Source organism: Lactuca virosa, chromosome 9 (genome assembly GCF_052849685.1).
Source record: "Lactuca virosa cultivar CGN04683 chromosome 9, Lactuca_virosa_CGN04683_v6, whole genome shotgun sequence".
Lineage (NCBI taxonomy): Eukaryota > Viridiplantae > Streptophyta > Magnoliopsida > Asterales > Asteraceae > Lactuca > Lactuca virosa.
Genome location: NC_136434.1, coordinates 251,194,841 through 251,207,906, shown reverse-complemented (window position 1 = coordinate 251,207,906; position 13,066 = coordinate 251,194,841). Strand labels below are relative to the sequence as shown.

At 36.8% G+C, this 13,066-nt stretch overlaps 1 protein-coding gene across 2 annotated transcripts; it reads left to right on the top strand.

The window, feature by feature from the left end:
- The first annotated feature begins 824 nt into the window (after nt 1-824).
- Nucleotides 825-2,974, top strand: LOC145138367 (WAT1-related protein At1g09380-like). Of its 2 annotated transcripts, XM_079072463.1 has the most exons (8): nt 825-915; nt 1,116-1,246; nt 1,529-1,591; nt 1,742-1,858; nt 1,964-2,216; nt 2,297-2,455; nt 2,549-2,700; nt 2,793-2,974. In XM_079072463.1, exons 1-8 carry the CDS (start codon nt 892-894, stop codon nt 2,908-2,910), a joined length of 1,017 nt encoding a protein of 338 aa, XP_078928589.1. In that variant the 5' UTR covers nt 825-891; the 3' UTR covers nt 2,911-2,974. The 2 variants fall into 2 exon arrangements, with proteins under 2 accessions (XP_078928589.1, XP_078928588.1); XM_079072462.1 differs by lacking the exon at nt 825-915 and having other exon boundaries at nt 1,017-1,246.
- Nucleotides 2,975-13,066: the final 10,092 nt, after the last annotated feature.

The window sequence follows — 13,066 nt, the reverse complement described above, 5'->3', positions numbered from 1 at the left end:
AAACATCATTACATAACAATCAAGACAACTATGTTTTTCTTTTCAAGTTAGGATGCAATGCATCCTGTGAACCATGAAATCCGTTCCTTTGAACCATAAAAATCATGTGTACTTCGTCTATATTAAAAATTGCAATCATTTAATAGATGAGTAAACCGAAGTATTTGATTGATGATTGAATACCTAAATTATTTTCTAATAAGACAAATACAGAAACTTGTGGAACACAATTGCTTCATTTAAGGTTATAAATGAGTAAATATGGTGTATATTTAAAGGTTAATAATAAATAAATGAGTTAATGGGTTATTATTCTATTTTAGGTGAACATTTCCATCAATTATGACAATGAAAAGTATTTCGTATTTTTATGGCATAGCTATAATTAAGTAATATTTTAACGTACAAATCAAAATATCAAAATAATATGAATAAATGAAGACGTGGTGTGGTGTAGTAATAAAAAACTTAAGGAAAAGAGCTAGGTTGCAATTTTCTAGCATTTGATCCTATAACACCTGATGAGAATAAAGTTGTTAAAAAATAAACAACTAAGAATAGCAATTAAAGACGTCACGTAAATTATCTGAAATGAAGTCCAAAACACATAGTAGAATATTTGTTAACAGGATACAGCAGGTGATCTCAGAGATTGTTGATAACTTTCTCCCCCTCATAAAAGTGTCTTTACAAAATTGTGAAGGTACTGATGATATCACCCATGCTATTTTTCGTGCTAGCATGCGTGTTTTGTTGCTACAAGTTTTGTCTAAACTGCAAAAAGACATAAATATGGCTTTCAAGCATCATTGAGCACTAGATTACATCATTACACACATTCCGTATCAAGGCTACCACAAAATGTGAGCCTTTTCCCAAATATGCCATAAAATGCATGCATTTTCTTTTCTACAAGTAATCACTCAACCACATTCTTTTATATATATATATATATATATATATATATATATATATATATATATATATATATATATATATCATTTCTTAAACACACAATTGTGTGCTTCCCTCACTTCGTTAACACATATTATAAGGCACCAAAAAGAAGAATGGTGCAGGAGCTACTACCCTCGTTAATCATGGTACTTGTGCAGTTTGAATTTGCAGGTATGAACATCCTCTCGAAGCTTGCATTGGATTCTGGCATGAATCCTTACATCCATGTTGCCTACCGTCAGATGTTTGCTTCAGTCACCCTCGGCCCTTTGGCATATTTCGTCGAAAGGTACACATATATATACCGTTTATTTACTTGTAAATTCTTGAATCCTAGTCTCTTATTTTATATAAATGTAGAAGAATAAATTTTTATATGTATATGCTTGACTGGATCCAAGAACCAGCCAAAGTGATCCCACGAATAAAAGAAAGCTAGCAGACAAAAGATTATAATTGAACATTGTTAAATTCGGAAAAGGTGTCAGATAATGAGCTATAAACAAAAATGTTCTATTTCAAGATGATCCAAAAATGTTAAATAAGTTTCTTTTATGTTATATATACGCAGAGGGAAAAGACCTCGAATGACTTGGTCGATTTTTATCCAAGTTTTCTTCTGTTCGATTTTTGGGTGAGTTTCATCACTCCTTATAATTATTTCCATCTATATATATATATATATATATATATATATATATATATATATATATATATATATATATATATTCATGTTTCAGAAATGCTCAATTTTTTAGTTTTTTGGGGCGGAAATCTTTATCAGGTTGACAGCAAACCAAATCACATACTTTGTTGGTTTAAAGAACTCGACGCCAACCATTGCATGTGCGTTATCAAATCTCCTTCCAGCACTCACTTTTGTCCTTGCCGTCATCTTCAAGTAATATATACAAGACTTGCTATGTATCTTTTCAAAACTATTGTAAATATATGATTATATTTCAAAAAGATTGAATATATGGCTTTTTTTAAAAAAAAATTATAGGCAAGAAAATGCAAAGTTAAAGACATTGGCTGGACAAGCAAAGTTGATGGGAACATTAATCGGGGTGGGGGGTGCCATGCTCTTGTCTATGTACCATGGACCTGTTGTACCAATTGGTGAATCAGGCATTGATGTAAACATTATGAAGAATACGATCACCAAAGATTCGAATGGGGATACTCAAGGGAATCTCATTGGTCCAATTTTAATCATCATTAGTGCTTTCACTTGGGCAGTTTGGTTCATTATCCAAGTAAGCCATATTAAAAAAAAGCCTTCATTTAAACTTTATTGGATTGATAGCAAAACTAACTCTAATTACCACAAATTCAGGCAAAAATGGGCAACATTTATCCAGCACCCTATTCGAGCTCAGCATTGATGATGGCAATGGCCACATTTGAATGCTCAGTATTTGGTCTGATCATGGAGCCAAACTTGCATGAATGGTCTCTGGTTCCAGCCATCAGGGCCATCTCATGTATTTACTCGGTATGCCAATACCATATTTTAATTTATAATAGTAACACCTAGCTATTGTAGTTTAACATTTAATTAATTGTTTAATTATCATTGCATTTGCAGGGAGTTGTATGTTCAGGAATAGGCGTTTGCATGATGTCATGGTGCATCGATAAAAAAGGCCCCCTCTTTGTTTCTGTGTTTAGCCCCTTATTGTTGGTTATCGTTGCAGCACTCAGCTGGGCACTTCTGCGTGAAAAGTTATACCTTGGGACGTAAGTGGTACCTAGCAATAACATAACTTTTACTGTTGTAATTAGTGTATAAATTAAAAAGATTAATCTCGTCAATCGTTTTATGATCACAGGCTGCTAGGGTCACTCCTGATCGTATTGGGACTGTATTGTGTGTTGTGGGGAAAGACCAAGGAAATGGATTTTGTGCAAAAGGAACAGGATACAAAGGATGATATGGAAATGCAGTGATCATATAAATATATTAAACGTTGAAATAAAAATATATTAAAATGAAAAATGGTTTCAATTTCTAGTTGTTGAGTTCTATCATAAGCATATTTTTCGTATCCATTCACAATTATTAGATAGAATTACTTAGAGGATGCTTTGGTATTTGATATAATTAGTGGGACTCCTAATGTTTTCTAATTAAGTTCCATTCTTGTAGTTTAATATTAGCCGGTGAAAAATCAAAAGCACCATGTTCATTTATTTGCCTATGTTATACGTTTCATCCTAATGTTAAAACACATGAATCTATTCAAATGAAAGTTTTTTTTGTCACATGTCATATTCTCATTCAATTTGTTAAATGTCATTTTGTGGTAATTTTGAATTAATTTCTTTTCCATATGTCATGGTTTTTTGTAGTTAATAAATTCCACATAATTAATACTTTAGTGTAATAATTACAATAAATGTAGTAATTAATGAATATCAATTTCATTAATGTACTTACCTTTTTATTTCAAAATTCTCAAATTAAAGCTCAAAATTCTCAAATTCTCAAATTTTGTAACATACTGTTTCGGGACATTTCCTAATTTAGGGTTTGTGGACCGTAATTCGATCAAGTAAAGGCTTTGAGCTTTGAGAAAAGTAAAGTTTAGACCTTATTGAAGATTGATAATATTGGTTGTGAGATCTAAGCCCTTGATTTGTGTGCTGGAACGAAAGGGTAAAATGAGAAAAGTTATATGTCGGACTTATTGCATGGGTTATGGTTTTAGTTTGATATGTATTAACCCAAAAGTAACTAGACAGAACTGTGAGACTCTTCAATACTTTTTTGTGCATATAAAGAACGTTGAAAATGGAGTTGAAATGAAGAAGTTATGACTGTTTTGAAGTTGAATTGGAAGTTGTGGGTTTTGCCCTTCGCAAGGCATAGGAAGGCTACGAAGGGAGTAGATGTTGAATGAAGAACACGAGTTGAATGATGTCACACCCCCGGCCGAGGCGGCAAAACATGTCGAGTTGTGCAACTAAGTTCATGGATCACATTTAACTGAATATAGAGCACAAGTACAACAATAAACAAAACAACATTTGTATTCCATTTTGATGTTTGAATACATGGTTCTTACAAATAATAGTATAGTATATGAAGTGCCTTAAACTGGTAAGCAGATATAACAAAATAAAACTAGATAACTAGGATGCCTGAAATCCATGACTAACCTTCTGTCTGAAAGCTTGATTACTGATTCCCTAAGAATACATGTAGTTTTCAGGATCAACACAAGGTTGCTGAGAGTTATAGGTTTTCTGCTATCAACAGTAATGATACTTTTAAAACATTTAAAAGTGTTTTCTTTGTAAGCAAATCCATACTTGAATATGAGTTTGTAAAGAATTTTGAAAGCCAAAACGGGGTTTTGTATAAGTAAACCATACTTAAAATTGTTTTATAGTGAGAGAAACCAAGGACTATATATATATATATATATATATATATATATATATATATATATATATATATATATATATATATATATATATATATATATATATATATATATATATATATATCATGGTTGTAAAAATCGGTCTAGGCGGCCGATTAATCGGCGCCTAGACGCTTGGCGGCCTGTAACTGCCTACGAATAGGGGTTAGAGGGTTAAGGTAGGCGGAATTGGTCAATATCGGTCAAAACCGGCCCAACTCGGACCAAATCGGTCCAACTCGGACCGGTCCAAAAGACTTTAATAGTCCCACCAGCTTATGGAGCCGGCTTGCCTGTGTTTTTTTTTTTTGTAAGGAGGATTCCCTTTATATAGAGTATGTTTTCCCTGATAGAATGTTCCAGCTTCGTTGTGGGATGTTCATGTTGGATTAGTGTCTAAGCCCGTAACTATATTTGGTATGTACTTGACCCGGTTATGCATGGTCCTTTTGGGCTGCCTTCACCAAAGCAACTTGACAAGGTAATTTAAGGAAAGAGAAAGGATATTATGGTTTATTAATATATTATAAGAATAATATATTAAAGGAGAAATCATATTTATTTAATTAGTATTAGTCATAAATTAATTAGGAATTAATTTGGTGACTAAAAGAGATTAATTAAATAAAGGGGCTTAAACTGTCAAGTGTGTGATAGTTGAGTTTTGGGCTGGGAAACCTAATGGACTAAATGGGAACGAAATTATGATGAAGGATCATCATATTTTCGTCCAAGGCCCTATTCCAGAAGGTTCCTTGGGCTGCTTGGTCATTAAGCTGTCCATTAGGGTTTAGACTGAAACCCTAGCAGCCTATAGTATAAATAAGACCCCTAGCCTTCAATTTTCGGCCACTGGCTTCCCAAGAGAAACCCTAGGCCGAAATTAAGCATCCTCCCTCCTCTCTCATAGTTGCCTTCTTGCTTGTGGTGTGTGTAATCAATTAGAGGAGTTACAATTGTGACTCTAAGCTCCAAGAAAGAAGATTCAAGCTTCCATTGAAGAGGTAAACATCTAGATCTGGTGTTATATGTTAATTTCGAAATTATGTATGCTAGATTAGGGTTTGTAAGTCTTGGATTCATTGCATGTACAATAGAGAAACCTAGATCCAAGCATTAGGGTTTGTATGAGCGCATAGGATTGTTCTTATACATATAAACCATCAGTGGTATCAGAGCCTTGATTGGTTTCTGTTGTATGTGATGCTATGATCGATTATCTGCTGAAAAACGTTTTCTGGCCCTCTGTTCGAACTGACTCGGCGAGTCACTTCATGGACTCGGCGAGTCAACCCAACTCGGCGAGTCCAGTGAGTGACTCGGCGAGTCGGAGCGTCAGACAGAGGGATTTTCGGATTTTCTTGCTGTTTTGCTGAAGGATAATTGTCTTATATGTTTTTAACTGATAAGATTCGATTTTTATTGTTATTGAAAGATTATCCTTGCCAAAACACAAGATAATTACCAATTGATTAGATAATAAATTCCTTATATGATTAAAATTGATTATTTGAATTAATTGGGTAACTTATCTTGCAAGAAATTGAATTAGGTCAAATATAGATAATCACTAAATTAATTGTTTGATTTATATTATTTGTTATTTGATCCCTTGTGTTTTGAAAGGTTCAAAACTTGCCCTTAAGTTTTGAAATTTAAATTCCTTGATTAAAAGTTTAATTATTGAAAAGTTTTAAATTTCAACCCTTAGATTTTTCAAGTTTAAAAATCAACCTTATACTTTATTTATTATAAGATTAATATATATGTATAAGAATAAGCCAGTCTTATCTCTAGTAGGCCTCATTCACGAAGCCGGTCTATAAGGTAGGTATAAGGTTGCTGCCTATAAAATGACGCTTAATGGGTGTACACTCACACCCACCGCTTGCTTGACTGGTGGAGGGTCGTTAGCCGAACGGATAGGATAGGGCACTTAATTCCTCATTATAAGTATAATGGAAATAATAAAGTAACTACAATGTTTTATAAATTCCCAATCTTAGTTACTTTAGGGTAAAATGTGAAAAATGATGCTATTCCATGGAATTACACTTTGTACTCTTGTCAAAACGTTAGTGGAGCGTGCGTGGCTAACCGGCACACTAATTTGGGATTGACATTGGTGGCAAAGGGTGGCTTGATGTTTATCATTGATCAATGGAGCATGTGTGGCTAACCGGCACATTGATTAGGTGATAGAGACATTGAGTGCACCATGTTGATTCGCATGGTTTCACAACTTGTTTGTGATCCTCGGCATCCCAGTCGCAAATTTGAAGTGCATATCAAGATTTAAACATGCCATTGAAATGTTCAATGAATCTCAAAAGAAATCTAGGAATTTTCAAATACATTTAAAACTTAATCTCTTTTCGTTTTTCATGGTGAAAATCAGTGAATCGTCATTCACTTACCTTCAAATTATTTACTTTTAGATTACGACATCCCTTTTCTAAGTTGTAAATAATGTTGTTGGATCCTAGCCCTAATTTCTCATTTGGGTGTTTAATTGGGGATTCATTTCTAATCAAACTTTGTTCCTTTCTATTTCTGATGTCTAACGCAAACGCAAACAACAACGCTTCTGGGTCAATCTCGTTGATGAACCTATGTCAAAAGGTGACATTTGATGGGTCGAATTTCAACGAGTGGATGAGATACATTCGCATGATAACTCGCTACGAGGACAAAGAATAAGTCCTCGTTGATGAACCTATGTCAAAAGATCAACCCAGAAGTTGCTACTGCTGAAGAAATGGCCGCCTTTGAGGCCCACGAGCGTGATGCTACGAAAGTTCATTGCATCATGCTGGCCACCATGAACCTCGAACTTCAAAAGTCCTATGAGGACATGTATCCATATGAGATGCATCAAGATTTGCTGGACAGGTACCACCAAAGCACGAGGCAAGAGCGCTATGAGATCATTACCAACATGATCACCGCTAGGATGGGGAGTGGAGAATCCCTAACCGCTCATTTGCAAAGGATGCAAAGGTATGTTGATCGTCTTCTCAAACTTAATGTTAAGTTTGATGAGGATTTGGCTATCGACATCATCCTCCACTCCTTGCGTTCCTGCTACAACCAGTTCAGAATGACCTACCACATGAACAAGGAAGAGGTCACCCTGAGTAAACTTCAAGGGCTCCTGAGGACTGCTGAGAGCAACCTCAAGGACAAATCTATTGCATCATCCTCTACCGTAGCTGCTCCTGTGCTGGCAATTGGCCAAGGAAAGGGTAAAAAGAGGAAGGCTCCTTCTAAGAGCCACCAAAAGGGTAAGACCCAAGATGGTTCCTGTTCTAGTGGGACCAAAGCAGGTTCTGTTAAGCCCTCTTCTGACCCTAAGGAAGCAGAGTGCTTCTATTGCCACCAGAAGGGCCACTGGAAACGAAGCTGCCCTAAATATCTGCAAGATATTAAGGATGGGAAGATAAAGCCCACCTTTACGGGTATGTATTTAATTAAATCTAATAACTCATCACTTGCTACTTCATGGGTCCTTGATACTGGATGTGGTTACCACATTTGTTATGATTTACAGGGGCTAAGAGAAAGTAGGGAAGTGGAGCATGGAAGAATAAACTTGATCATGGGAAACAAGAAGTCCTCACCAGTCACCAATATCGGAGTTTATTCCTTAGTGTTGAGTAATGGGTTAGGGCTAGATTTAAATAATTGTTGCTATTCGCCAGATATGGCAAGGAACATCATTTCTTTTCATGGATTGTTTAGACAAGGTTTCATATATTCATTTGATAATAGCAATGGTTCTATTAATGCTTATTTGAATGGTGTTTTTTATTTCAATGCATTACCTTGTAATGGGATTTATGAATCTGTGTTGATTATAGATAATTTAGGAAATGATGTCTTGAATATTGATTCATCCATATGTTTGGACAAAGCATGCTTGTGGCATTGTCGCCTTGGCCATGTAAAAAAGAAACACATAGCCCAACTCCAAAAGTGTGGAGTCTTGGAATCATTCGACCTTAGGGACGATGATGTGTGTGAGTCTTGTTTGTTTGGGAAGATGACCAAGTCACCCTTTACTGGTTCTTATGAAAGGGGTGAGGGTTTATTGGATCTCATACATACAGGTGGACCCTTTAGATCCACCACAAGGGACGCTTGTCGCTTCTACGTGACTTTTACAGATGATTATAGCATATATGGATATATCTACTTAATCAAGCAGAAGTCAGAAACATTTGAAAAGTTCAAAGAGTTCAAGAATGAAGTAGAGAATCAGTTGGGCAGGAAAATCAAGATGCTTCGATCTGATCGAGGAGGAGAGTACCTAAGTCTTGAGTTTCACGACTATCTAAAAGAATGTGAAATAGTTTCGCAATTGACGCCTCCTAGAACGCCACAATTGAATGGTGTGGCTGAGAGACGTAATCGAACCTTGTTGGACATGGTTCGTTCTATGATGAGTCGTGCTTCATTACCAATCTCATTCTGGGGGTATGCCTTAGAGACTGCCGCCCATATCCTTAACTTAGTTCCCACCAAGAAGGTTACCAACACACCTCACGAGATGTGGACAGGGAAAGCTCCCTCGTTAGCACATATAAAGGTTTGGGGTTGTGAAGCTTTCGTAAGACGAGAGACTCACGACAAGCTAGAACCTCATAGTGAGAAGTGTTATTTCATCGGCTATCCACATAAGTCTTTTAGCTATCTCTTCTATAGACAAAGTGACAATGTTGTCTTTGTTGCTAGGAGAGGGGTTTTCAGAGAGAGCGAGAACTCATAAGTCAAGGAGACAGTGGGAGTCAGATTGACCTTGAAGAGCTTCAAGAGTCAGGAGATGAAGGAACCTCTGACACTGGCGTTCAACCTGAGGAGGAAACTCCTGTTGAACCAATTGACCAGTCCTTACCTCTTGGACGTTCAAGTAGAGTTAGTGTTCCACCCCAGTTTTATGGTTTCCATATTACTACTGAAGGGGATACGTTTATTAGTGATAGTACACTAATAAATCTGGATGAACCTAATAGCTACAAGGAAGCCATGGCAGGCCCGGAATCTGCTAAATGGAAAGAGGCAATGGACAGCGAGATTCAGTCCATGTATTACAACCAAGTTTGGAATTTGGTTGATAATGTACCAGGTCGTAAGACAGTCGGGTGCAAGTGGATCTTCAAGAAGAAGACGGACATGGATGGGAAAGTGCACACTTATAAAGTGCGATTGGTCGCGAAGGGCTTTACTCAAACTCCTGGAGTTGAGTATGATGAGACCTTCTCGCCAGTTGCTAAGATAAAGTCTATTAGGGTAATGCTCGCAATAGCTGCGTTTCATGACTATGAAATATGGCAGATGGACGTTAAAACTGCTTTCCTTAATGGGAAGTTGGTTGAGGATGTTTTCATGAATCAGCCAGAGGTTTTTGTCGATGCGAAGCATCCCAATAGAGTGTGCAAGCTTGAGAAATCCATTTATGGATTAAAGCAAGCATCTCGCAGATGGAATCTTTGTTTTGACGAGAAGGTCAAAGAGTTTGGTTTTCTGCGAAACGAAGATGAGTCATGTGTGTATGTCAAGGCCAGTGGGAGTATAATGAGCTTCCTCATATTGTATGTCGATGACATACTACTCATAGGAAACGACATCCCAACCTTGCAGGAGGTCAAGTCCTGGCTTGGGAAGTGTTTCGCTATGAAGGACCTCGGAGAAGCTGCATATATTCTGGGAATAAGGATAGTGAGAAACAGAAGTAAGAGACTGATAGGACTCGGTTAGGATACATACTTGGAAAAGGTACTAAAGCGTTTTAGTATGGAAAATTCCAAGAAAGGGGAGTTGCCAATTCAATGCAATACCAAACTGAGTAAGACTTAGAGCCCGAGTACAGAGGCAGAGATAGCTGATATGAGTCGAGTACCTTACGCTTCCGCAGTTGGCTCGATTATGTACGCTATGACCTGTACTCGCCCTGATGTGGCATTCGCTTTGAGCATGGTCAGCAGATATCAAGGGAACCCTGGTAGAGCACATTGGATTGCTGTCAAGAATATTCTTAAGTACATGTGAAGGACCAAGGAATGGTTGCTAGTCCTCGGTGGGAGTGATGACTTAAGGGTACGAGGGTACAGTGACGCTAGTTTCCAGACGGATCGGGATAATTACCGATCACATTCGGGCTGGGTCTTTACCCTGAACGGATGAGCAGTGACTTGAAAAAGTTCCAAGCAAGAGACCGTAGCTGATTCAACGTGCGAATCAGAGTACATTGCGGCAAGCGAGGCGTCAAAGGAGGCTATATGGTTGAAGAACTTCATTGGAGACCTTGGAGTTGTGCCATCCATAAAGGAGCCCATGGAAATTTTCTGTGATAATGAAGGAGCGGTTGCCTTAACCAAGGAACCAAGGGATCATGGCAGATCTCGACATATCGACAGGAAATACCATTTTATTAGACATCGGGTAGAAGAAGGAATCCTCGTTGTGAAGAGGGTATCGTCGGAAGATAACCCAGCAGATCCCCTTACGAAGGGACTGAGTAGGGTCAAACATTTGCAGCACGCTAGGAGCGTTGGGCTAAAGGACGATATTAGTTTAAATTAGATAGGTAGGAAACTTGTAATGGATAATTTTTGTATTCAACATTTGATGATTAAATAAAGGTGTGTTATTTATAAGAAACTTACTATCTTGTGTTGATTATTTATCTATTGTTTCGATTTTGCATGTTTTGACTTCCTGAATAATAAGATTATTCGAACGATCCACAATCGCTCATATGTTGGAAGTAGATGTGAAAGAAGATTGTCATGAATTTGTTTGTAGATTGTCTAAAAAGTTTTAGACATAACAAAGGTTTGCTACAAAGTTTATGAGTGCTTATGAAATATGTTTTGAGCATTGGAATAAACCCGCACTTGCTAGTATCACTTCATGAAAGTTATCACAAGTGATCGCAAGATAATATCATATAATCTTTAAACCTAGAGATATGGTTGTTGTTTGCTAGTTGATTATACATTGATAATGCGAAAACGCATCAGTAACTTGATGTTATAAAACGCATTATTGTGTGTGACTTAGCTAGTAAATGATAAAAGCATATAAGTCGAAGTTTTTCTGTTCCTTTTATTTTAAGAGAATAAAAGCAATATCTTGGCCACTCGATGATTTAGTTTGACTTATGTGCCGGGCCCGGTCAGGATGAAGTTGATGTGTTCAACTAAATTCTATGTCGAACAAATCAGAGATCAAGAAACAAAATGCTGGACAATAAGTATTGTCGGCATGATATCTAGAACAGAGGATTATACGATCCCTTATCTGAAGGACAAGATTTTTGATCAGAGTTGACAGAAGCGTATAAGAGCTACGATTGCTAACCGGATCCTGAAGTCGTATGTGAGATATAGTTACTAGACTTATCCAAGTGGGAGACTATTGGATTAGTGTCTAAGCCCGTAACTATATTTGGTATGTACTTGACCCGGTTATGCATGGTCCTTTTGGGTTGCCTTCACCAAAGCAACTTGACAAGGTAATTTAAGGAAAGAGAGAGGATATTATGGTTTATTAATATATTATAAGAATAATATATTAAAGGAGAAATCATATTTATTTAATTAGTATTAGTCATAAATTAATTAGGAATTAATTTGGTGACTAAAAGAGATTAATTAAATAAAGGGGCTTAAACTGTCAAGTGTGTGATAGTTGAGTTTTGGGCTGGGAAACCTAATGGACTAAAGGGGAACGAAATTATGATGAAGGATCATCATATTTTCGTCCAAGGCCCTATTCCAAAAGGTTCCTTGGGCTGCTTGGTCATTAAGCAGTCCATTAGGGTTTAGACTGAAACCCTATCAGCCTACAGTATAAATAAGACTCCTAGCCTTCAATTTTCGGCCACTGGCTTCCCAAGAGAAACCCTAGGCCGAAATTAAGCATCCTCCCTCCTCTCTCATAGTTTCCTTCTTGCTTGTGGTGTTTGTAATCCATTAGAGGAGTTACAATTGTGACTCTAAGCTCCAAGAAAGAAGATTCAAGCTTCCATTGAAGAGGTAAACATCTAGATCTGATGTTATATGTTAATTTCGAAATTATGTATTCTAGATTAGGGTTTGTAAGTCTTGGATTCATTGCATGTACAATAGAGAAACCTAGATCCAAGCATTAGGGTTTGTATGAGCACATAGGATTGTTCTTATGCATATAAACCATCAGTTCAAACTTTTACTCTTTCATATATGTTTTTTTGTCTCGTTCTTCCCTCAATTTTCTTGATGGCTCGTTTCCTCCCCTGCTCGACTACTCCTCCCCTGATTAAGTACCGAACCCAATCAACAATAAATAATCGCTTAATCTGGAATCAATAATCGTCTTCTGCCACGAGTTCTCAATTACCGACTCTGCCATTGTTTTTTGCCACGAGTTCTCAAGTATCAAACCCAATCAACAATCAATATTTGGGTAATCTGGAAAGGATTAGTGAGGAGGAGATTAAGTCGAATCGAGGTTATGTATGAAATAATTGATGAGTTATTTGCTTAATTTTTTCTTGTTGTTGTCGATTTCAATGGATGATGACTTAATTGTCGATTCGTTCTGATTCTCGATTCATCTTAACTGAACGTTCTTTCTTCCCTTGACAAATTTTGATTTATTATAGACACGTTCAATTTGATTTCACTTTTCATGTT